Source organism: Pristiophorus japonicus, chromosome 15 (genome assembly GCF_044704955.1).
Source record: "Pristiophorus japonicus isolate sPriJap1 chromosome 15, sPriJap1.hap1, whole genome shotgun sequence".
NCBI lineage: Eukaryota > Metazoa > Chordata > Chondrichthyes > Pristiophoridae > Pristiophorus > Pristiophorus japonicus.
In genome coordinates, this window is record NC_091991.1 from 108661924 (window position 1) to 108689189 (window position 27266).

General features: G+C 44.5%; 1 protein-coding gene across 1 annotated transcript in view; it reads right to left on the bottom strand.

Annotated features, from left to right (window-relative positions):
* The window catches only part of trrap (transformation/transcription domain-associated protein), a 236575-nt gene that overhangs the window by 28623 nt on the left and 180686 nt on the right, over nt 1-27266 (bottom strand). The window contains exons 57-62 of the mRNA XM_070901735.1: nt 26825-27026; nt 25246-25410; nt 20406-20496; nt 17786-17985; nt 14586-14847; nt 429-654 (exon numbers count right to left, since the gene is read on the bottom strand). Of these exons, the coding sequence (XP_070757836.1) occupies nt 429-654; nt 14586-14847; nt 17786-17985; nt 20406-20496; nt 25246-25410; nt 26825-27026 (1146 nt within the window). The remainder of the gene's footprint in view (nt 1-428; nt 655-14585; nt 14848-17785; nt 17986-20405; nt 20497-25245; nt 25411-26824; nt 27027-27266) is intronic.

Here is a 27266-nt window from a genome sequence, read left to right on the forward strand (position 1 = left end):
CCCTACTCTCTGTTTTCTGTTAGTTAGCCAATACTCTTATCCATGCTAATATATTACCCCCAACCCAGTGAACTTTTATCTTGTTGCAGTAACCTTTTATGTGGCACCTTGTCAAATGCCTTCTGGAAGTCCAAATACACCACATCCACTGGTTCCCCTTTATCCACCCTGTTCATTATATCCTCAAAGAACCCCAGCAAATTTGTCAAACATGACTTCTTGTATTTGTGGCCCCTAGTGGAAACATTCTCTCCACATCAACCCATTTATAATTTTAAAGACCTCGATCAGGTCACCTCCAAGTCTTCTCCTTTCTAGAGGACACTAGAGAATCTAAAATAAAAAATTCTAAACACGGCAAGAAAGGAGGCTTCATCAATTTAATAACATTACACCAAACATTATAGACATATTGAAAGTCCACTAACCGTGCGATTTTGATGTAATAATGCGTTGGCTTAGGCATAAGGAACTCTCCTGGGATCTCCACGTCTGCTGTTTGGGCGGAGAAGTTACTGAGAAACCGGCACTTCTCCTCAATCAGGAAGAATTTAGGTAACTGCTTAGTTTTTGCCTCCAGAATCTTTATCCATTTCTTTAGCTTGGAGATGAGATTGTGAAGTTTCATTGAGCCCGGTACACTGAAGTCAAAGTCTGAGACAAAAATGGGGCACATTTTAACCATTTCGTTTTTTGTAAATATACCTATATCGTTCCTATATCACTGTAGAGTCAGCTAACTTTACCGCAAGCCATATAATTCAACTTACAGTTTGGTGCTATTTTCAGCGTCTCTGCGAACAAAGACAGCCCTTCCCTTCAGTCAGTAAGCCAGGAGCAAGATAAACCTCAGTGCCACCCAGTTTTACGATTTTCAAAGACTGTTTATTGCAGCTGGCCACCTCTGGGTTTTATTCCAAAAGAGTTCAGTAATTAACCTTCTAATGCCTCAAATCCTCAAAACTTAACACAGCTTATTCTATAAATCTGTTTTGCCTGCCGCATTGTACAGTCCTGTTCAGTTGAATCACAGGGCTTACTCTAAGTAATTAACTCAAAGGAGGGCACTTTAGTGCCTTAATCTTTGAACAGATGAAAAGGAAATGGTCAGGTCCCTTTGTATTTATCACTTTTAATAATAATAATCGTACTTGCTAATGTGTAAATTTGCTGCTCGCTATAGGGGCTTCATCACTTGAAGAATGAATCAGTCCATGCCAACAATTTGTGGGTTTCATGGAAACCACTCAAATTCTATTTAATAAAGTTATAATTTGACGTTCAGGCACAATGAACTGCAGCTCTGATCATGGGTTTATTGAAAAAACTGGGAGCTGGGTGGGCGGTGGTGACATCTATATTGAACAGAATTATATGTTCCCACCGATGATTTGCTAATTATGACAGACATCGCTTCAGGACTCGAGACAAAACCCGCCAGCCATTACACAACCAATAGGAGGAGCTGGACGAAGATTCTAACCACAACAAGAATTTATATAGCGCCTTTAACGTAGTAAAATGTCCTAAAGTGCTTCAGGGGAGTGTTAGCAAATAGAATTTGACACCAAGCCACATAATCGAGATATTAGGACAGGCTTGGTTACAGAGATTGAATTTAAGGAGCATCTTAAAAGGAGAAGAGAGAGGTCGAGAGGCGGAGAGGTTTAGGGAGGGAGTTCCAAAGCTTGGGGCCCAGGCAGCTGAAGGCATGGCCGCCAATGGTGGGGCGATTATAATCAGGGCTGCGCAAGAGGCCAGAATTGGAGGAGCGCAGAGATTTTGGAGGTTTGTTGGGCTGGAGGAGGTTACAGAGAGGGAGAGGAATGAGGCCACAGACTCAGACCGGGAGCCAATGTAGGTCAGCGAGCTCAGGGTGATGCAACACATTACTAGCGGCAGTACTCAATGTATGCTGGCGAAGTGATAGGGCATCATTAAAAATGAGATCTGAACACACAAAACAATTGCACAAATATAATGATGCTACTGTAAACAGACAGCAAACTAATCTCCTTACTGTATGGTACAGTATAATGTGAACACAGCCATGTGGAGCTTAAACACCTGGCTGTTTCTGTGCTGTAAACTCTATATAATCAAGTCATTAAAAATAAAGTTCTACAGAAGTAATATAATTTCAACGTGCTGAGATTTATTGAGAGCGATGCTACAATCGCCCAGAAATCACTGTCTCTCCTTCCTGCGGGCGTTCGACTAGATTCTAGAAAAGAAGCACACCTACCTGAAGCTGCTGCGCCCACGTGAGTTCCTGGTCCTGAGGCCGCCACTGATTGTGCATCGCAGCGCGTGCACGTCGGGACGTGCGCAGGCCTGGAGCTGCAGTCACATGGTTCTGGGCAGCCAATCAGGTGTAGTATGCTCTCATTCACAATAATGGGAACTCCGTAAGTTGGAGTTCCCATTATTATGAATGGGAAACAGCCCCCAAAACACACAACCAATAGTAAAATATAGAAAAAATGCACAACATATTTTTATTAATTTAAATTCAAGTTTTTATGTATTTAAAAAATATGTATTTTTCTGATTAAAAAAAAAAGTTTTTAAAATTATGGTTTAAAATAAACTTATCATAGTGGGGATGGATTTTAACAAATAAAATTTGTTTTTTAAACTTTATTTTACAATGTTTTTGTATGTTTTAAAACTCTTACTCCTATAACAGTCGGCTATGTGCCTGCTTTTATCAAGCGCAAGAGTTTTGAGGACATTTGCCGGGTAAGATATGGGTAAATACCGCAACCTGCCCGTGCAAACATCCTCGCTCCCGAGATGCGGAGGAGCTTGACAGATCGGAAAAGCTGTTTTTCAGTGCATGCGCATTATGCGCTGAAAACCGGCTTTTCCGATGCCTTCCCGGGTCCATACACACTCCGTACAGACCCGGGGAGGCCGAGATTTCAGGGTCAATATTTCACTGCAATATTAGCTAAAATAATTAAACCAGGAAATTCTAGGGTGCACATTTGATACAATATACCCAATAAAGGTGGCAATCCCCAATCAATGTGCATATCCTTTATTAAATCAGCCCTGTTTATCAATAGCTCTTATTTGGGTTGCCCCAAATTAATAGTAATACGCAAAAGGTCACATCCTAACTTGACACTATCTTATTTGTACGGAAACGGTTCAAATAAATACTGTACCCTGTACTTCAATGAGAAATAAATACCGTAAAGCTCTGTATGGCTTTTGGACGCATGTGTATTCCTTCAGGCCCCAGACCACAAACCACGCCAATGCATTTTTGCTACAATTGTCAGGGAGCCGGAGTTACTGTCCGCATGCCCGCAGCAATATTTCTCGATAACTGAGCTTTGGGCAAGGTGCAACTCAAAGCAGAGCTCATGTAACTGTAAGAATGGAAACTGTCGAGAAGGAGTGAAACGATTTTGTCTGTGCAAAGGTAGACGACTTGACTGCCAGTAATGGCATAGATTATTGCCCAAGTAATTAACATTATCTACATGCAAAGCAAGCCTCTTCCTATCTCTCAAATTGTATTATAAGCCTTTAGTTCTTTTGTTCAATCTATATTTCTTAGAGTATTGGATTGGAAGTTGAAAAGCCATTAACGCTGCTGCTCTCAGTCAAAGTGAAAGGTGCAGAGCAAAAGGTTTTTTAACCTACAAATGAGATTCTCTGTTCTGACAGGGAGGAATGAGGAAGGATCCTTATGCTTGACTGCCGAAAGGTCACATTGTGCGTTAGCATGCTCGCCAACATCCAGGAACGGTAACTGTGGCACTGAAGAGAAGACAGATTCGTACCGAGAATACCAGGTTAGAACAAAATGACTCTTCAGAATGCTGTGTTGCCGATGCCCTGGACTGCTAGCATATCGCAGCAACATCCAGAGCCAGTCTGTGCAGTATTCCACAAAATGCTGCCACAGACCTTTTTTTTTTTTAAAAAGTGGGTTCCAAAGATTCTGTGACATCGATGGGGCTATCCTGTTACACCCGAGCACACTTTTCCCAATCAATAAAACTTATCCACAGAATCTCTGAATGGAAGTGTTAAAGGAAACAATGGACTGGTTCATGAGACACCTCCTCCAACCAGTACATTTACAAGCATTCAGTACAGTCACTCAAATATCTTGAAACTGGGGCTTTTATTTATCAAGCAAGATGCTGTAGACAAAGCCCTCCAATGTGGCAGGGTTACATTTGTTACGAGGACTTTTGATTTCCATTTTGTGAATGGTGGTGGGCATTGGTTTTGCACAATGCAGTGCATTAGTGATAAAAAAACAGAAATGGCTGCAGACACTCAGCAGGTCAGGCAGCATCTACGGAGAGAGGAAGAGTGTTAAAAAACAATGCTGAGTCGCTGAGTATATTCAAGGCTGAGATCGATAGATTTGTGGACTCTAGGGGAATCAAGGAATTTAGGGACCGAGCGGGAAAGTGGAGTTGAGGTCAATGATCAGCCATGATTTTATTGAATGGCGGAGCAGGCTCGAGGGGCCGTAGTGCCTACTCCTGCTCCTAATTCTTATGTTCTTATGTTTCAGGTTGTGGATCTAACGTTAACTCTGGTTCTCTCTCCACTGACGCTGCCTGACCAGCGTTATCTGGTTTTATTTCAGATTTCCAGCAGGTGCAGTGTTTTGCATTAGTGCCACGCCAGTCTGATGTATATGGAGAGGCGGGAGGTAGAAATCAACATAAAACTGAAAGATGACACTGCACCTTAGATAAAGACTATGTACGAGTTTGAACCATAACTAAATCAGAAGTGCTGACAGGGTATGGCAGTGTCAAGTTGTCAGACTGCAGGAAGAGCAAAGGGTTCAGAGGCAAAGGCAGCAGTCACCATTTAATCTTCTAAACTCTGTTGCATATTGAGTCCTCTGCTTGAAGATTCATTAAGAAGTAACCGACACCCTTTAATATGAAATGAGAAGGTTGTTCAGAAGCACTGAACAGCTTAGCAACTTAAAAACTTGATGCTGCAAAGGTTTCACGTATTACTTTGATCGCACACGTAAGATGAGATTTATATATCTCCAGCTACGTATGGAACCGGTGTCTTGGCTGGGGGGTTGGGGGGGTTATGAATAAAAGGAGTGGATAAACTAGGGCTGTTATTGAAGATTAATAAATTATAACAGCTTCTCAAACATCTTATTGCAGAATGGTTTGAGCTGTAAAAAGTGTCACAAACTATTGCGAAGAAAGGCACAAGTTCCAAGGCAGAGTCCTGTGTAGTATGATCAGACGCTAGATACATCAATGTTGCTATTTTGTCCTTAAAACGAGAGAGAAAGATTTATGATGGAATTGGGTAGAGAGCACCGATTAAAGCAGGAGGCAAGAGCAGTTGCTTTTAACTCTGAGCGGATGGATTTTCATGAATATGAGGCTATTTTAGATCAAAAAATTATTTTGTCCTTAAGTCAGTGACCCTGTGCCTCCCACTTCCACCTCCTTGCAGCAGTAGAACCCAAACTCACAATGAGCTACGCCACGGAAGATACAACGATACTAAACTTGCAATCTTAATATGGGTCAAACAAACTGTATGGGATGAGCTTTGCACCAATATTTGGCACTCGCATAGCTTAGCCCACTAGAGATCCTCTGACCAGCACTGATTGCCACACTCTGGGGGACCTGTTCAAGTGTCAGCTGTGGCTCAGTGGGCAGCACTCTCTCGCCTCGGAGTCAGAAGATTGTGGGTTCAAGTCCCACTCAGGGACTGGAGCACAAAAAAATCTAGGCTGACACGCCAGTACTGAGGGAGTGCTGCACTTTCGGAGATTCCTTCTTTCGGATGAGACTTTAAACCATCTCTCAGGTGGATGTAAACGATCCTATGGCACTATTTCGAAGAGGAGCAGGGGAGTTATCCTCGGTGTCCTGGCCAATATTTATCCCTTAATCAACATGACAAGAAAACAGATTATCTGGTCACTATCACATTGCTGTTTGTGGGAGCTTACTGTGCGCAAATTGGCTGCCGTGTTTCCCACATTACAACAGTGACTACACTCCAAAAGTATTTAATTGGCTGTAAAGTGCTTTGAAGCGCTGGTGGTCATGAAAGGCGCTATATAAATCCAAGTCTTTCTTTTCAAACAAGATGGTCCCAAGTTATATATGAAGAAAATCTTATTCCAATAAATACCAGGGCTCACGAGGGTGGAATGCAGGTGTGCGTCTATTCCCCAGACTCCCTGCTTAAACTAGTTTTAGAAGTCTACACTTTTTGAAAAATGTGCAGGATCCCAAGGGAAAAAAAAGGAGTTATGGGGCAGTACACCATCAATTGCAAACCACTAGATGGTCTATTGTCCCTTCCAAACCAGGAACCCTCATTGTGGTTAATGGCAGAAGAATGTGCTTGTTCTTGCTTTCGCACAGTTATTTTCTCTCTGCCTTGCTGTCAAAGAGGAGCACAAGGCAATCATTTCAAAAGCTGCTGATCTCTGGCGACTGAACAGGCTGATTTTGATTTTGTGAGATAGTTCCCCTACTTAAACTTCCAGTAAAAGCAAGAAATAATCTCCTTGCAGCAAAGAAGGTGCAGTGGGATAAGGAGACGCTGTCCCCTCACCCAGCAGGTTGGGCACATTCTTACTATCCTGTCAAAGTAGGAACTTACATTTATACTGCACCTTTCCGAATATCCCAAACAGCTTTACAGCCAATTCAGTACTTGAAGAGCAGCCACTGTTGTAATGTAGGAATTTATGCAGACTAAATGCACACAGCAAGCTCCCACAAATGATAATGACCAGATAACCTGTTTTAGTGATTACGGTTGAAGGATATATATTGGCCAGGACACTAGGGATAAGTCCCATGTTCTTCTTTGAAATAGTGCCATGGGATTTTTTACGTTCACCTGAGAGGGCAGACGGGTTTAACGTCTCATCCGAAAAACAGCACCTCCCTCATCACTGCACTGAGAGTGTCAGCCTGGATTTTGTGCTCAAGTCTCTGGTGTGGGACTTGAACCCACAACCTGCTGACGCGAGAGGTGAGAGTGCTGCCCCACTGAGCCATGGCTGACATTGACCAATTCCTTTATTGCAGATACTGGAATGCTGTAAACACTGCGGTTTCCCTAAACACTGGCAGAGGCTGAAGGCCCTGGCCATTAGCGAGGCTGAGATGCCTGCGGCGGCTGTAGCAATATAGACATCCTGATAGCTAAATGGCGAATGGCAGACGGTGGCAGCGGCTGGAGAAAGCAGAGGCTCCTGTTTACAGTATAGCAGTGCAAAGTCTGATGTGGGCTCAGTTGTCAGACTGCAATAAGTACAAGTGGTTCGGAGCCAGAGACATCAGTCACCATTTCATCTCCGAAATAATCTGTTGCAGGTTTAATCCTCTACTTGAAGACTCATTATGGAAGAAGTAACCTACACCCCTCCAACCACTGCTGCCTCATCTAGCCAAGAAATATACAATAGCCACTTGCCCAACAAACCCTCTCTCACTGAGTTCTTGTGTTAGCTTCTTTAAAATAAAACCCACAATGATTTGTATCTGGTGACGTGCTCCAGAATCGCCAAAGTGCTGTCTCCTATAATGAGTCTGTTACCATGATCAAAGCACCTAAATGGTTCCGTTCGGAAACTGAAAATGCAATAGTCAGACAAACATTAAAGATTGTGCACTCCGCTAATGAGGAGATATCGGAAACATCTAGAATGTCAGTAGAAAAACATTCTACTTTGATGTGGAAAAAAATAATGGGCGAATGCTTTAAAAGCCATCAAATCTTCAGATCCTTCTGTCTCCTACTTTATCAGCTTTTAAACTATCTTCAGTCCTAGTTAGCATACACTCTGCTTTTCAATCACTTTGATTCAAAGAACAAGCAGACAGCCGGGCGAACAGCATGCATGGAACTGAAATGATGCAACAGAAAAAAAGAGCTGAAACTCCCCTTGGGCTTACAGTACAATGCAAACACATTTTTAAAATGCTTAAAATATCTCCCAAACAAAATGATTAAAAGCCCCTACATCAATATTATCTATAGTTGGATCCCTCTGTAATTTTTGAATAACCACCGACATGCAAACTGTTTCACCGTTATTTCTCTGCTGGGTGACCATTGTCCATTAAATTTAATCATCTGGTTCAGAACTCCCATTATTTACTGTCATGCAACGGTTGTGCCTCAGAGAGTACATCATGCCAAATAAATGTGCACAAGCTCTGTAGGTCACATTCATGACAATACAATCAGATCCTCATTTACACAGTATCCTAACTGCAAAAAAGCTCCCATTTCCAGCCATTATTACTCGGAAGATGATGAACCACCCAGCTTTAGGCTGTGTGCGCGCTGGAAAGCTGATTGTGCACAGTCAATGGCTTCAAGCAACACCCAGTCACACTCGTGTTTTAATTGTCTTTTCGTTCCCTCATTTTGTACCCTCATTTTGTAGTGCTTTATTTCTGTGCTCAGTCCCACCACTTGGGAGAACCAGCACCTTCCATGATTCACTAACGAGTAAGGTTCAAACTATTTATTTGGTATGGTGAGACACTCCACCTTGTGGCTCATTTGGAAATACAGCCACATCTCAGAGAAAAAAAACATTCATTTATATAGCGCGTTGTGCAAACTCATGATATCCCACAGCGCTTCGCAGTCAATGACGTACTTTTGAAGGGCAGTCACTATTGCAATGAGAGAAAGCCGGCAGCCAATTTGCGCACAGCAAGGTCCCACAAACAACAATGAGATAATGACCAGATCATCTGTATTTTAGTGTTTGGTTTGAGGGAAAAATATTGGCCAGGACACTGGGGATAACTCCCCTACTCTTCGTCGAATAGTACCACAGGATTCTTTACGTCCACCTGAGGGGGCAGACGGGGCCTCGGTTTAACGTCCAATCCGAAGGACGGCACCTCCGACAGTGCAGTGCTCCCTCAGCATTGCACTGGGAGTGTCAGACTAGATTTATGTGCTCAAGTCCCTGGAGTGGGACTTGAACCCACGACTATTTGAAGCAGAATAGGAAGTTCTCCTGGTGTCGTACCAGCATTCCTCCCTCAGTCAACAGCAAGACCAAACAAACTGAACGGTCATTTATCTTGTTGCTATTTGAGACGCCGCTGGTGTGTAATGGCTGCCATGTTTATCATCAGAAACATCCCCGACCTCCGAAACAAGTAACTCATCTTGTGAAGTGCTTGGAGACATTTCAAAGACATAATAAGATGCTATATGGAAATGCTTTCTTGCTGTCATTCAGGAGGTCATAATTTATACACGAACCAAGCTTGCAGCGAGGCAACGCAGAGGAGAACATGAATAAAACACATCACGCAAGTGGGTTTTTTTGATTCCAGAAGGAAAGTGCACCGCTGCTTATTCAGCCAGCGCCGACTTCCTCCTCCAGCTCACGTGGCCTCCAGAGCAGGGAGAACGACGCATTACCGACGACCATGTCAATCAAAGCAGCTGCTTCAGGGCATAAAGACTTGCATTTATATAGCGCCTTTCACGACCACCGGACATCTCAAAGCGCTTTCCAGCCAATGAAGTACTTCTTGAAACGCAGTCACCATTGGGAAACTCGGCAGCCAATTTGCACACAGCAAGCTCCCACAAACAGCAATGTGATGATAACCAGATAATCTGTTTTTTTTGTTACGTTGATTGAGGAATAAATATTGGCCAGGACACTGGGGAGAATTCCTCTGCTCTTCTTCAAAATAGTGCCGTGGGATCTTTTACATCCACCTGAGAGAGCAGACGGGACCTCTGTTTAACATCTCATCCGAAAGACGGCACCTCCGACAGTGCAGCACTCCCTCAGCACTGCACTGGAGCGTCAGCCTAGATTTTTGCGCTCAGGTCGCTGGAGTGTGACTGGAACCCACAACCTTGTGACTCAGAGGCGAGGGTGCTGCCCACTGAGCTACAGCTCACATGCCACATTGAGGTCACTGCAATCTCCTAGATGGTCTCGAGTGTCTAATGGGGTTGGAGACCAATTTCACCAATTTTCCCCCCCTTATTGCCCTTTTTTTTTGTGGTCACTCCCAGGAGATTAGTTGGTATTGGCAACCTGTGATATATGCAAGTTAATGGGAACATAAATGTAAAATATACATGTTGCCCCCTCCCCAACAAGGCTCAATGGTATATACATAGTTCATGAACACCCTTGGGACCCCATGTCTTACAGCTTAAAGGGTCCACACCCTACCCTAAAATAAGATGAAATATCGCATGCATCATTGATGGAGTGATGGTCATGTAACAGATGAATAGTCCGTGTGATCTCCTGGACTGCTGTCAATCTCCTGAGGGGGTCGGAGAGCAATTTTCCAGAGTAATTTTTCCCAATTGACCCTGGGACTTTTCTCTATATTTTTGCCTCTCCCGGGAGGTGACATGGCTGTGGGGCGTTGGGGGGGGGGGGGGGGGGGGGGGAGTGTTTAGTCACGATGCTCCTACCATTATGGTGTGGGCAGGCTTGTACCTTCATGTGCCCATAACCCGCACCATCGAAGGGACTCCTCGGAGTGAGTGAAGCCCATAATAACAGGCATTCCAGCTCAGCAAGAGTAAATGTAAAGTAGCCATCTCCGACAAGTTGGGAGGTATTGTTTCATGAAATTATACACAGATGGGAAATACTTGGTGCTAATCGTATCCCCCATTTTATTTCTCTCTTTTTTACAGATGAAGTGCTGAGTGGAATAAATTATGCATTCTATTGCTCCCACTTCACATCTTTTATTCAACGGGTAGAAATTCAGATACACACTAGTTTTACATTTTGTTTAATTATACTGAAAACTGAAGGGAAATAATCTGCTTCATAACGACAGGAAGGGGCATGCTTCTTACATTTTAAAGAACATGAACGGTAATTTTTAAAAAATATGTGCCATTATGAAAGAATTAACTTTTTGTATAAAGTTTAATATGTCAGTTTAAAATTTTTAAAAAATCTGCTTGTCATATAACGCCAGAAAAACACATCAACTCTCATCTTAATGCTTTTAATTAAACACTTATCAAGCTCCTCACTAAAAGGAATTGGTGAAGCTTTGCATGTTCACTTTGCTACAAGTTTGCCCTCCATTTTAGTGGGGATTTTGCAATCAAACTTTGTCAGAATTGTGAAGTTAGTGACAAGAGCACAATTAGTTTTAAAATATGCAGGATAGAAATTACACTTGGTGCTGACAGTAAACGCTACATTAAATAGCACAGGCATTACACGCTGCATCATGTTACATGAGGGAGTAAGGAGCAGAAGGATATGTTGATAGGGTGAGACGAAGTAGAGGTGGGAGGAGGCTGGTCTGGAGAAGAGACACCGGCACGGACCAGTTGGGCTGAATGGCCTGTTTCTGTGCTGTAAATACTATATTGGTAAATCACTAAATACCTCCATAAATAAAAATGTTTTCTAAATATTATTTAAAGGGCATCAAAAACTCTCCATCGTGCCTCTAGCAACGCAAACGATATCCGTACAACTGCTCTCGCAGATGGAAAAGGACAATTCAAGTATAGATGCAACTGCAGCCCGAGTGCGAATCAGTTAGTAAATCTCTTGCTACCGCGAAGCGAATAAATAATAAACTAGCCAAAAAAAATATATAAACAAAAACACTTAAAAGTAACATGTGTGCATCCCAGGCCATCCCGAACATAAGCTGAGTTAGGTGAGCGATACAAGAATCAAACCTCGGTGTCCCCCTATGCTGGGAGTGGAGAATCCGGAATCCGCCAGGGCTCTTGTTCATGGTCATTATATCCAGTGAGCCCTGCTGGGAAGTGTGTATGTGTGAACACCAGATCAGGTTCAGGCTTCGCTCGGAGGCTTACCCTTGGCTGGAGAGCATGCCAATGCACATTGTCTAGACTGGAGTGTGAAGAATGTTCTGGGCAAGGCAACAGAGGGTATCCACGCAACTACAATCACTCATCACGAGACAGCACATGCATCTGAAAAAAGATCAGAGCCTGAAATGCAATGCTGCTTCGCTGGGATCTGTCCTGCGCTGTGAATCATCATCTTAAAACAGCGCACCTGTCTCGGGGTGCAGAAAACAAGAATGAATTGGTGAAGCTGGACTTCAGAGGATGATCTGAATCAAGGGAATCTTTAGATCTGAACTCCTTTTGTGGATCTTGGGTATTGGGGGGGGGGGGGGGGGGGGGGGGAGGTGAGAGAAGGTTCAATTATCCAACATAGTGGGTTACTGGATAGAATTAATGCCTCAATTACTATTCTGTTTATTTGGCGTATAGCACTTAGAAGTCAGCAACATGCTTTTCTAATTAGCTACCTGTCCATTTCATCAACTTAAAACCGTCACTCAACGTGAGGAGCCAGGTTAGGAACAACTGCTTCAACACAAAGCTCGTGCACCTAGAATGCTTTGCTGCAACGAGTGGTCATGGTTGAGAGCACACTGCATTATCTTTTTTTAAAAAGGGAAAATTTGATAAATGCTTGAAGGAGGGGACGACATGGGGAGAGAGAAGAACAGTGGGATTGCAGCCGCCATAGACACTAGAGGCTGCCATTCGGCCCACTGTGCGATGAACCTCCATCGGGCCGAATTTGACTAGGCGTGCTTGATGAGGACAATGAGTGCCAAGGGTGGAAAAGCATTCCATCTTTAGTATTGGCATCCGTCAGCTTGATGAGCATCAAGCTTTGGGCATTCACTGCACCACACAGCAAGCGGCAGATCACGGGAACATTGTTTAATTTATCGGAATTAAGTTATGGCCCGCAACCCTGGTAAGACTGCAGTAGTTAGGCTGCAAAAACATTCATGGTCAAATGCTTTCAATCGTTCGGGAGCATTGTCATTATTCTCGTGAGCTGCCTTCTTAGGTTTAGTTCCGTGAACCTGGCAAAACCCTTGAATCATAGAACAGTGCAGCATAGGAGGCCACCATCCGCCCATCGAGTCTGCACCGGCTCTTTCGAAGAGCAACCCAGTTAGTCCCACTCCCCTCCCCTCGCTCTTCCCCATATCCCTGCAATTTTTTCTCCTTCCAAGTATTTATCAAATTGCCTTTTGAAGGTTACTATTGAATCTGTATCCACTACCCCATCAGGCAATGTCGTTCAAATCCTAACCACTCGCTGCATAAAAAGGTTTTCCTTGTGTAGCCTCTGGTTCTTTTGTCAATCACTTTAAATCTGCGCCCTCTGGTTATCGACCCTTCAGCCATTGGAAATGTTTCTCCTTATTTACTTAGAAAAGTCACTAGTTTTTAGTTGGGAACAGCATCAACTGTTGCAGCCTATTTTTAATAAAGGCTTCCTTTCCACAAAGGAATGTTATTTTATTTGGGGCGCTCCTTTGCTGAGGGCACAGACACCTTTGAGCCATCGCTCCTACAGGCACCCGATGCCCTCAGGTACGTCGGAATGGCCAGTCTGCCCGCGCGAGGCCTGAAATCGCGGAGCGACAGCGGGAGGCAGGAGCACTACACCCCAGGCCGATCCTGTCCTCACGTGCACACGACCACAGGGCTCGCTGGATGGAGAGTGAGTGACAGTGGGAACCACGGCCCATTCCCTCCTCCCCATCGCAGGCATAGTGAGGCTGACAGAAGCTCCACTGGCACTGTCCTGACTGGGATTGGCTAACTCAGCTCAGACTGGGCACTGAACACAGCGTCTGATCTGAACTGCAGAGATATTCAATGGATCAACTTGCATTTATATAGCACCTTTAGCATAGTAAAGCTTCCAAAGTGCTTCACAGGAGCGTAATCAAACAGAACTAGCAGAGACCCGTCAAATTAGTATCTCAACTCTGATATCCTTCCTACCTCTATCACTCTCCCTCCCTCCCCCACACGCTCCGCAGCAACAGAGGCCCCCACCCCCCCCCGCCCCCGTCCATCCATTGGCCCCGCCGCATCCACTGCCACCTCCTCATTGGAACAGATCCATCGCTTCCCGCCCTGATTGCTTGCAAGGCCGGGTGGGCTCTGATCGCCCATTGGCCGGTGAAACGGTCACTCAGTCCCGACCACGTGCTCCCCACCTTCGGCCCCGCCCCGGACAGACAAAAACTGACTATTACTATTACAGATTTGACACCGAGCCACATAAGGAGATATTAGGACATGTGGGTAGGGCTTAAGGAGTGTCTTAAAGGAGGAGAGGTAAAGATGCGGAGAGCTTTAGGGACCTAGGCAGCTGAAGGCACGGCCGGCAATTATGGATCGATGAAAATCGGGGATGCACAAGAGGCAAGATTGGAGGAACACAGGGATCTAGAGAGCTGTAGGGGAGGAGGAGGTTATAGATAGGGAGGGGTGCAGGGACTGGAGGGGGTTACAGAGATAGGGAGGGGTGTAGGGGAGGAGGAGGTTACAGAGATGGGGAGGGACGAGGCCCTGCAGTCCCAGGGCGGTTGGGGGAGATCCTTAAATAAAGTTAAACGGTGTGAAGCCATCACATTCGCTATACCTATACAGTAGGAACGCTATCACACGTTACTCTCTAGCCCTGCAGGTAGGCAGCTGCTCGGTCAAACCTAACCGTAACTGCCCGATGCTGTTGTAAACGGCCATGTTTTACTCACCGGTTGTAAATTGTCCCTTGAGCTTCTGGAAGACTGGATCTTGCGCTGTGGCCTGAGCCCTCCTCGCCAGGGACTCGGAGGCTGCGCTCGAGAACATGGTGGACACATTGGAGACGTTTTCCAGGCCCACTCCGAAAGTGCTCACGAGCTTCTTGACAAAGTTTAAGGTGTGCGGCGTGATTTTAGCATCAGACACAGCTCCGCTCTTCTCAAAGGCCACGGAGTAGCACTTCGCCAGTCCTTGCTGCAGTTGTCTCAGCACCTGGGAAGCATAAAATATAGTTCGATATTACGGCAGAATGCACAGCAGGAACTTCCCTCAATACTCGCGTCTTGGAGTCAGGTGGTTGTGCGTTCAAGCCTCACTCCAGAGACTTTCAAGGGGCAATTAGGGACAGGCAATAAATGCTGGCCTTGTCAGTGATACCCATTTCCCAAGAACGAATAAAGAAAACATAATCCAAGCCGACACTCCCTGTGCAGTGCAGTGCAGAGGGAGTGCTACACTGTCAGAGGTGCCGTCTTTCGGAAGAGATGTTAAACCAAGGCCCTGTCTGCCCTCTCGGGTGGATGTAAAAGATCCCATGGCACTATTTTGCAGGTTTTCCCCGGTGTCCTGGCCAATATTTATCCCTCAACCAACACCACTAAAACAAAAGATGATCTTTATTTTATTGCTGTTTGTGGGACCTTGCTGTACGCAGATTGGCCACAGCATTTCCCTACATTAAAACAATGACTACACTTCAAAAATACTTCATTGGCTGTAAAGCATTTTGGGATGACCAGAGGTCGTGAGAGATGCTATACAAATGCAAGTCTTTCTTTTTTCCAAATAGGTCTTGATTCAAACAATAAGCTTGCTGGGTTGTGTGCATAATGAAATACATTCGACATGTTTTTCAATTCACATTCCAGCTCTACAGACTAGTCAGGGCACTGAGTGAGGGATTCACTGCCTGATTGAACTATTATGTAGTCCGTTGCAAGTGACGGAAGCATTAGGTGCTCAATTGAAATGTCTGCTTTTCCAAGAATATAGTTGATTAGCATACTGAAAATGTCATTTTGACAAGACAGCTAGATATTTCAGTACGCAAAAGAATCTGCAGTGAAATAAAACAGATTAAGCAGTAAAGCTTAAAGATATTATTAATCAAAGCAAGAGAATCACACTGTAAATTGCCTTCTCCACCCCCAAAGGTACGTTTTCTGAAGGGGTGCAGCATTTCCCGATAGATTGATGGGTACAATTAATCCTGAGACCTTGAACATGCCTTCTTGGTGCTTGCTCTTGAACCAGCCCCACTCCAGCGACTTGAGCACAAAAATCTAGGCTGACATTCAGTGCAGTGCTGAGGGAGTGCTGTATTGTTGGAGGTGCCGTCTTTCAGAAGAGATGTTAAACCAAGGCCCTGTCTGCTCGTAAAAGATCCCATGGCACTATTTCAAAGAAGAGCAGGGGAGTTACCCCAGGTGTCCTGGCCAATATTTATCCCTCAACCAACATCACTAAAACACAGATTTTATCTGGCCATTATCACATTGCTGTTTGTGGGAGCTTGCTGTGTGCTAATTTGGCTGCCGTGTTTCCTACATTACAATAGTGACTGCACTTCGAAAGTACTTCATTTGCTGTAAAGTGCTTGGGGCGTCCGGTCGTCATAGAAAGGTGCTCCATAAATGTATTTCTCTGTGGCATTTGGCTTGCTGTGCAATCGTTGGCCGCTTTGGGAGAAAGCAACTCTGCTCGTGCTCGATGTATTCCTCAGCCAAGTCTTAGAACTTGGTTGTGTGGGGAACAGTGAGGAGGGGGTGGGAAAGGCAGGGAAATGCACACCCACTAGGCTGCAGTGAAGTGCATTGAATGCACCAACCTGACACGTCACTCTATAAGCGAGCAGTGTGATACTGCAGGGGAATCGCCGTTATTTGCCGCACTCTGGTGGATAACCCAAACAGCGGACAATCAACGGATCCCAATATTTGGTAGGCAATCAATACCCCAAGCACAGGAATGAACGGGAGCACAGTGCAGATAAGAAAAAGATTATTTTGTTTGATATTCACAAACAAAAGGAGACATGATGGAACTATAACGGAATGTGCAACGAGGTGCCATCTTGTGCAAGGCTTTGTCCCACATAGATCCTGGTAGATAATCAAAAATGGAGAATAATTGGGATAGCGATAAAAAGTTCCACTGTGTAATATCTAAGTTTCACTAAAAGAGTTTGACGTAGAGATTGAGGTTTTACCTTGAGTGCTGTTATAGACACAAACATTTTGCGAACACATCTGTATCTGCTGTCTCCAACAGGAAGCGAGTGGCTTGTCCCGATGGGGGAGGGGATGGGACAATTGGACGGGAGGCAAGGTACCAAGCAGAATATTTACTCTTTTTCTTTTTAAAAGCAAAAACAGAAAGGCCAACTCATGCAGATATAGCTGGCCTGATCAATGAGTAACGGCTTCCCCCATTCCAAGCTTCTAGTAAAACCATTTCTTCAACTGCAATGCTCATTGTGGTAATTACTGCAGATATATCTGAGCAGCTTCATCCCTCTAGAAAGGCACATGGCTCATGCTTATTTAATGCCACTTGGATCAGCATCCTTTTATGCCAAGTACATATGAATTAAGGTCATTGTGAGGCCCAGAGTTTCTGGGCGAATCGTGAGATAATCAGCGTCCGGAAGGCTGGGGTCGGCACAGAAACAAAAGGGCGGGGTTTGTTTCAGTTCGCCATCCGTCTTTTCAAAATCTGATCTCGTCAGCGGTTTGCAAATTTGACAAGAGCCTCCACTTAGTTTTGATGTTGGGCCAACTTAGGTCACCTTCATCAATGCCCAAGTTGTCAGTTGCAATGCAGTATTGACAGAACAGGACACCTGCCCACCCTGGGGTGGGGGATAGAAATATAGCCAAAAGGAGGAGTTAAAGATTAACCAAGCTTCATCAATTAAAACAAATCCGGACTTCTTCAAGCAAGCACCCAGACCCCCGGAGATGTCCCTTTGTACAAACATTTAACTGAGACGGGAAAGGAAAAAAAAAGAAACGGTAAAAGGGAGAGAAAAAGAAGGGAGCGGGGAGGGGGAGCACAGGGGAAAGGGAGCACAGGGGAAAGGGAGAAAGGGAAAGAATGAAACAAAGAATAAGAGGAGGGAGAGAGCGCGCGCGAGAGCGAATGTACAAACCTCTTCATGCCAGTTTTCCCGGAACCACACCATTTGGTCCACGATGCCCTCCAGGGAGGAGAGCAGGGTGGGGTGCAGCTCCCGCTGCATGTGCATGATCCGACTACAGCGCCACATGGGAGCGGTGGCCCGTATGGGCCCGGGGTCGGAGGCAGAGTGAGACTGCGTGCCCACTGAGCCTGGCTGCTGCTGTCCTGAGTCTGCAACAAAGACAAAGGGGGCCCTCAGTTAAGCTTCATGACAGTTGTTGCAACAACCTCCCAATCCGGAACACCATTTGCCCAGTGTGTGTTGTACCTCAAGTTGTCCTGAAAATATAAACTTATACAGTACTGGTAAAATGTCATCACAACATATATATCTCAGACTACACATATTTGTTGTCACACACACAGTTAAAGCAGCTATATAAAGCCAGTTAGATCTGCATTATTCACTGGACTTTACGTTTCCCCCCCAAGGATTTAGGATACTTATCAACAGACTTCACATTCAAGCCATCTAAGTGCTTCCAGGGCAAGCATCATCCCCTCCTCTCGGCAAAGCCTGCTTTCTGATTTACTGACCTACATTTCTCCATCAACTCGAGAGCGTCCTACTCAAAGCTTAATTCCTAATAACTGCAATGCCTCAGAGATAATAAAAGACACTGCTGCCGATACAAAGGAATTATTAAATGACTTCTTTATATTGGTAATCCAGCTTGGACAAAGCTTAATTAATTAATCTTTACAAGGTAAAAGATAACTGCACAGCTTATATGTTTGGTGTATGAGGGATTGAAAGAGAGAAAGGAGCTGTTTTCTTGAACCTCTACCTCAGGTAAAACTGTGAACCGTTCCGTTTTAATACATAAACCAAAAAGCAACATGTAATTTATTAACCCTTTGAATACTTGCTCCAAACCCACATTAAAATAAAAGCATGGAAGCTTAAGTTCGGATTCCCTTTAGTGTACTTGAAGTCACATGATAGGTCCTCCTTTTTTCATTGCTGTGCCACCTCCCACCCGGCCTTCGAAAGACCCTTTCTCTGGCACACCAAAACCTCTGCCTGTGCTTGAGGAGCATGATGGAAATACAAGGTTTTGTTGTACTCGCTGGAATATTTTGTGATTGTACAATAAAATATACTTTGAGAGAGAATGCAGCCGTCAAAGACCCATTTAAATAAAAAAGTCCAACTATTAAAAATTCTAATTTAATGTCAACGAATCAAGGGATATGGGGATCGGGCGGGAAAGTGGCGCTGAGGTCGATGATCAACCATGATCTTATTGAATGGCGGAGCAGGCTCGAGGGGCCGAATGGCCAATCCTGCTCCTATTTCCTGTGTTCTCATGTTGCTATGTCACTGCACAAGTTTCACTGATGGGACTAATAACCCAGTATTTACAAGGAAATTCAATGATGGACAATCATTTTCTCAGTTGTGTAAATACAGGTGCAGTGTCCCGAATCCGGAAACCTCGGGACCGAGGCCGTTTCAGATTTTGCCTTTTGCCGGACTTTGGAACGTCTTTCTGACGTCTTGAATCCGGAAACACCCGAGCCCAGGTTCAGGTATTTCCGGATTTTGGAACGTCAGAAAGGGGGTGAGGGGGGGCGGGGAGGCGGGGAGTTGCTCGCCCGAAGAGTTGTTTGTGTCGCCGGACGGGGCCCTGCCGCCGTGGAGGCCCCGCCAAAGAGGAGCTGGTCGGGTGACCCCACCATGGAGGTGGTGTTCGGGCAGGCCGGCGAAGAAACCCCGAGGTCGGGCAACGAGGGGCAGTGAGACGAGGCCTGAGGTCGGACGGTGAGGGGCAGTGAGACAAGGCCCGAGATCGGGCAGCAGCAGCACCTCGAGATCGGCAGTGTCCAGATTCCAGAACATTTTACAGATTCCAGACGACCCTGCCATCAATCGGTCCAGAGTCCGAAACATTCCGGATTTTGGACACTGCACCTGTACCCATGAATAGGTAATGAGGTACCAATGTATAAAACATTGAAAATATCTCGACGGGAGCTAACTGCACCCCAATCACATTGGCAGCTGGGTACATTTCTTCCTCTGATTATTTATTTTGAATACAAAAAAAAACTTCTGTAACTATGTTGGAAACTGGGCAAATAATCTTAAACAGGGCACCACAATCTGTTAGAAACATTCCCCGAGATGATTAAAAATATAAGCTGTGTAATTGCCTTTTACCGTGTAAAGATTAATTTATTAATGATCAAGTCCTTGTATCAATATAAGATTAGAGCTTTGACACGAAAGCCAACATTGGCATAAACAACTACACTAAGGGGAACACATATATGATTAGATCAATCTGAAAATGCAGTTAAAATAGACTTTTCATGGCCAAATCCAGAAAATGTTATTACTGCATCGAGTTTTAAAAAGGATGTAAAGTGAAGAGAGAATGGACAGCTCCTGGTGGGAAGGAGGATTGAGAGGATAGAGTGGAACGGCTGATGTGGTGACCTTCACTTGCAGTCTCTGCTCCTGGCCCAATAGTGACACCATCCCAAGGGCCCCCTACCCAGAATGTCCAACCGCTGAGACAACGCCCGTTCCCACACTCTGCCTTGGGAACCAGGTGAAAGCGGCCCATGTCCACACAAAGCCTTACCGCTCTTGTAGCGCTCCCGCTGCTCGATCTTCAGGGTCAAATACAGCGTCCTGATTGGGAAATAGACAGCCTGGGGATACACTCTTCCAACCTTCAAAAAAAAATACAGGCATTAAACCAAGAATTGTGTCCAAAATAGGGCCTTTTTAATCTACCTTGGAAATGCCTCAAAGTGATTCGCAAACAATTAAATTGCACTGAAGTGCAGTGTTGCAGGAAAAAACATTTTGCACACAGCGTGATCCTAAAATGCAATGATCAGCTGAATAGAAACTCAAGAATTGCTAAACAAAAACAGACCAACGTCCATCTAGTTCGCATTCCATCTTGGTGGTCACACGGTACAATTGAGTTGTTGACAAATCATAGCAATCAAACTGCATCAATTAGTCTACAACAACAACTTGTAATTATATAGCGCCTTTAACGCAGTGAAACGTTCCAAGGCGCTTCACAGGAGCGTTATGAGACAAAAAATTTGACACCGAGCCAGATAAAGAGAAATGAGGGCAGGTGACCAAAAGCTTGATCAAAAAGGTAGGTTTTAAGGAGAGTCTTATACGAGGAATGAGAGAGAGGTTTAGGCAGGGAGTGCCAGAGCTTAGGGCCTAGGCAACAGAAAGCAATATCACCAATGGTGAGCGATTATAATCAGGGATACTCAAGAGGGCAGAATTAGAGGAGCGCAGATATCTCTGGGTAGGGGGGTGAGCTGGAGAAGATTACAGAGATTGGAGGGGAGGGGGGGTTGGGTGGCGAGGCTATGGAAGGATTTGAAAACAAGGATGAGAATTTTGATATTGAGGCGTTGCTTAACCAGGAGCCAATGTAGGTCAGCGAGCACAGGGGTGATGGGTGAGGGGGACTTGGTGCGAGTTAGGACACGGGCAGCCGAGTTTTGGATCACCTCAAGTTTACGTAGGGTAGAATGTGGAAGGCCAGCCAGGAGTGCGTTGGAAAGTCAAAACTAGAGGTAACAAAGGCATGGATGAGGGCTTCAGCAGCGGATGTTGAGGCAAGGGTGGAGATGGGTGATGTTACAGAGGTGGAAATAGACGGTCTTAGTTATGCTGCGGATGTGTGATCGAAAGCTCATTTCAGGGTCAAATATGACACCGAGGTTGCGAACAGTCTGGTTCAGCCTCAGACAGGAGTTGGGGAGATGGATGGAGTCAGTGGCTGGGGAACGGAGTTTGTGGCGGGAACCAAAGACAATGGCGAATTTAATTGGCAAAAATTTCTGCTCATCTAGCACTGGATGTAGGACAAGCAGTCTGACAATTTAGAGACCGTGGAGGGGTCGGGAGAAATGGTGGTGAGGTAGAGCTGGGTGTCGTCAGCGTACATGTGGAAACCGACGCTGTGTTTCCGGATGTCACCAAGGGGCAACATATAGATGGGGAATAGGAGGGGGCCAAGGATAGATTCTTGGGGGACACCAGAGGTAATGATGCGGGGGTGGGAAGAGAAGCCGTTGCAGGTGATTCTCTGACTACGATTAGATAGATAAGAATGGAACCAGGCGAGTGCAGTCCCACCCAGCTGGACGACGGTGGAGGGGTGTTGGAAAAGGATAAGTATGATCAACTGTGTCAAAGGCTGCAGACAGGTCAAGAAGGACGAGGAGGGACAGTTTGCCTTTTACAGTTACAAGCGATGGAAATTGTGACTTTGACGAGAGCCGTTTCAGTACTGCGGCAGACGCGGAAACCAGATTGCAAGGATTCAAACATGGAGTTGCGGGAAAGATGAGCACGGATTTGGGAGGCAACAACGCGTTCATGGACTTTCACGTACAATAGACCCAGACATGAGGTGAGGAAAACCCCCAGCTGTGGAGAGTTTTGTGAACCAGAGGTCCAATGTAGAGTTGCCTCAATACTGCACTGGAAATGTCAGTCAAGATCATATACCAAGTCCGGGAGGGGATCTGAAACCATATGCTCCTGACTCAGCAGCAAGGGTGCGGCCAACTAAGTCAATTTGCCATTTGAGACACGCACGTTGCAATTTACCACCAATACAGACAGGCACCCAATAAGTGATATATCATCTTATATGAGCTGATGGAAATAATGAGCCTGAAAAGATCACTCACAACCAAGCAATAAAAAAAACATGTCTACTTAGCATTTATTGCATCTATTGTGCTTTATATCCAGCATTGTCAAATGATGAATGAATAGAGAAAACACTTCTTGCAGTTAAACTGGCAAAAGTTGGGAACAAAAGCAGGACCATACTCTAGCTTAACGATTCCACTTCCTGTCCGTTTAGAGCTTTAATGTAAAGTAAGACTGGATGGACTTACGAAACGGGCATCATGATTTTTTGTGAAAGAAAGACTTGCATTTATATTGCGCCTTTCATGACCTCAGGACGTCCTAAAGAACTTTACAGCCAATTACATACTTTTGAAATGTAGTCACTGTTGTAATGTAGGAAACTCGGTAGTGCACAGCAAGCTCCCACAAACAGCAATATGAGCATGACCAGGCAATCTCATTTTCTGTGATTTTAATTGAGGGATAAATATTGGCCAGGTCACCGGGGAGAACTCTCCTGCTCTTCATTGTAGTGCCGTGTGATCTTTTTCGCTCACCAGAGAGGGCAGATGGAGGCTCGATTTAATGTCTCATCCAAAAGACGGCACCTTCAACAGTGCAGCACTCCCTCAGTAAAGCATTGGGAGTGTCAGCCTAGACCTGGTGGTTAAGTTCCTGGAGTGGGACTTGAACCCACAACCTTCTGATTCAGAGGCGAGGGGGCTACCCACTGAGCCATGGCTGCCACCATTGTAGGTTGATTTATGGACAACCCTTTGTGCTAATAACTGACTAGCTATAGACGACTGCCCAGAAAGGCAGTGTGTGTGGAATTTAAGGGAGAATTGGATAGATGCTGGAGGGACTGAGCAATTGAGCTGTATTAATTTTGGGGGCTTGTCAAGTGGACAGTATAGTCTTTTGTAATCCTGTTCTTTACTACATTACTACTTTGCAAATTATCATACTGTTACTGAAATTTTATGCATCATCAACAATTTCAGTGGAGTGGTTTCATTACTCTAACTTCCAAGTTAAATTTATGCCTTCGATAATAGTATTACAAAACAGCTAAAACTGCTTTAATGTTTGATCAGCGATTAATTGGTGAAATCCAGCTATCATATTTCTGCACAATTTAATACGTGCATAATACCTGGACAGGCACAGCATTCATGCAGATAACTGAGGGGGAAAAATAGACATAATGACATCAACCAGTCTTTAAATTAGGCCACGATTCCCAATGGAGCCAACACTACATGCTGGCATGGCCTATTACAGTGTAATCTTATACACTGAACGGAGCAATCAAGGTGAGAAATAGCCACTTAATGTAAAAAGATCAGAATTGTAGCTTGCAACAAGCTGAGAATTCGTAGTTGCTAATGAAATGCTGACTAGTCTGGATAGTTTTTGTGCATTAAATCTTTCACCCTCCTCCCAAGAATGAACATAAACATGATTTACACAATTCTGATATAGGAACTTAAGAGCAGGACGGGGCCATTCAGCCCCTTGAGCCTGTTCCGTAATTATATTAAATCACGGCTGATCTGTATTTTAACTCCATCTACCCGCCTTGGTTTCGTATCCCTCAATATCCTTACCCAACAAAAATCTATCGATCTGAGGTTTGAAATAGCTTTTTGGGGGAAGAGAGTTCCAGATTCCCACTGTCCTTTATGTGAAGAAGTGCTCCCTGACATCACGCCTGAACGGCCTGGCTCTAATTTTAAGGTTATGCCCCCTTGTTCTGGACTCCCCCCACCAGAGGGAATAGTTTCTCTCTATCAACCCAACTGAATCCTTTAGTCATCTTCAACATCTTGATTAGATCACCCTTTAATCTTCTGTACACAAAGGAATACTAGTCTGTGCAATATGATAAATATATCTCCAACATCGCCAGTTTAACACAAATTCAACAGTTCACATGCCTGCTTTTTCTGTTACCCACTTTTTAACACTCCTATTCCTTAATCTTACTATCCTTCATTCACACACTGAAGGATTAAACGTCATTTAACAGGAAAGTGGAAAAGGCATAATCTCGGACTCTATTTTTCTATAATCTAGTTTCAGTAACTTGCAGCCATGCAACTGAAGTGTGTAATTATAAAGAACCCATTCCTGGGAATATACTTAAATCTTTCCAAGGAATAAGTGTCCCGATTGTGTTAGGAACATAAATGTGATGTGTCAGAGGATTAATAAACTGTAGGAGCAATTGTGATTCCAAAATGTTAGATTCTTTTGACAAACTGAACAGTATATTTTGTAACATTAAAATACTTGTATAATGTTGCATTTTACATAGTACAGAATTGGCTGTTCACATTAATCAAGTTCTGGTGTTAATTGGTTTATTTCGATACATTCAGGATAGAAGAGTGAATGTATTCGATGAATAAGGAAAGTTTGATAATGCCTTAATCCTTGAGTTAATTGATTGGATGTGGGCGTCGCTGGCAATTATTGCCCATCCCTAATTGCCCTCGAGGTGGTGGTGGTGAGCCACCTTGTACAACTGAGTGGCTTCTTAGACCATTTCAGAGGGCAGTTAAGAGTCAATCACATGGATCTAGAGTCACAAAAAGGCAGATTTCCTACACTTATGACTGTTTCATGGTCACCATTACTACCTTTTAAGCCAGATTTATTTAATTAACTGAATTTAAATTCCCCAGATCATTAGTCGAAGCCAGTTCAGCATAACCACTATACCCAGGTTGATCCTCATTCATTCATGATAACCCAGAGCTCGGCGTTAACTTTTACAAGCACATACATACCTGACTGATGAGGTTAAGAAGAAGTTTTCCCTCCGAGCCAACCAAACACGTCAAGAGTTGAGGAATCCAGGCCAACCATTGGATGGGTGGCACACCAATGCAGTACTTGTCCACTGCATCTGCCAGCGTGTTCTTCTCATCATCAAAACTTAGTAGCCAAAGGACCTGGGAAACACAGGCAAAACTGGAGTTTATAAGAATGAGAACTGAGCTCATTGAAACATATACATTTCTTAGAGGGTTTGACAAAGAGGTTGTTTCCCTTGGCAGGAGATTGTAGAACTTGGGGGGGGGGGGGAGGGGCGGGGGCATAGTCTCAGGATAAGGGGTCGGCCATTTAGAACTGAGAATGAGGAGAAATGTCTTCACTCAGAGTTTTGTGAATATTTGGAATGTTCTGCCCCAGAGAGCTGTGGATGGTGAATCGGTGTGTACATTCAAAGACTGAGATCAATAGGTTTTTGGACATGATGGGAATCGAGCGGGAAAGTGGAGTTGAGGTCAAAGATCAGCCATGATCTTACTGAATGGCGGAGCAGGCTCAAGTGACCGTATGGCCTACTCCTGCTGCTATTTCTTATGTTCTTTATTAACACTTTCCTAACCCAGAGTTATGCCCTCACTAAAAAGTCAGTCAAGTCAGCTCACAATGTCAAAGTGTTGCACTGTGCCACCCAGTCTGCAGAGTTTGCAGTGCTCCCGGTCCTTCAAACCACACAGTTTTGATTCTTGGGGCAGGTCGAAGGCGGGATAGGCTGGAACAATGGTTCAAGTCACACGCATCTGCTTGCCAATTATAATTTTTTTTCAAATTCATCTCGGCATGAGGGTGTCACCGGCAAGGCCAGAATTTGTTGCCCATCTCAAGTTGTGGTGGGCCTCCTCACGAATATGGATCAAACGTGGGAGGAAGTTAGATAACTGGAAGATTTAGTAACTCACAATTTATATGAAAAATCCAATCTCTCAATCTTTCCGTGGCACTTGAGCCCACTGCATTATTCATTTCCGAAGTGGAACAAACAAGTGTGGATTAATTAAGGAAAGCCAGCACGGATCTGTTAAAGGCAAATCGTGTTTAACCAACTTGATTTGACGAGGTAACAGAGAGGGTTGATAAGGGCAATGTGGTTGATGTGGTATACATGGATTTCCAAAAGGCGTTTGACAAAGTGTTAAAAGTATTAAAGTTCAAATCACCAGTTAAAATTCCCCTGCTATACATTACCATGGTATTGTGGGAATTCCAGATTTGATGTCCTGATGTATAGATCAAGAAATCAAATCTGGAATTCACACAATACTAGCAAATCTCCTCTCAACCTTCTCTGCTCTAAGGAGAGCAACCCCAGCTTCTTTAGTCTTTCCACATAACTGAAGTCCCTCATCCTTGAAACCTTTCTTGTAAATCTTTTCTGCACCCTCTCTAAGGGACATCCTTCCTAAAGTGCGGGGCCCAGAATTGGACACAATACTCCAGCTGGGTCACGGTAACATGGGCTGTTTTATGTGCATGAAGTTTAATGTCGCCATACTCAAGGGTTTCACTGAACACTTGCCTCTGCACAGCAGTCCTCACCTTGGCCAGGTACTTCCTCGACTTGCTCTCATTCTGGTGGCGACAAGCGTGCAGGTAGCAGGTGATGGCCGACACACCAAGGTGAAGCTGCCTTTCTTTGACAAAGATGTTCTCCAGATAGTCTCCCCACATCGCCCAGGCTTTCACCAGTACGTCGTGCATCTGGACAGCTGCAGAAAACGCTTTGTTCGCCTCCTCAGATCTACGTAACAAAGTCAAAAGATAAATAAACGCATGCAATCTATCAATTCAAAGAAATCGATTCCTGATCCAAGCATGGAATTCTAATCCCATTGCACTATTTAACAGAAGGGTTTTCTCCCCGGTATCCTGACCCATATTTACCCCTCAACCAATATCACTAAAAAAAACCCAGATTATTTGGTCATCATCACACCTCAAAAGTACTTAATTGACTGTGAATCACTTTGGGACACCCTGA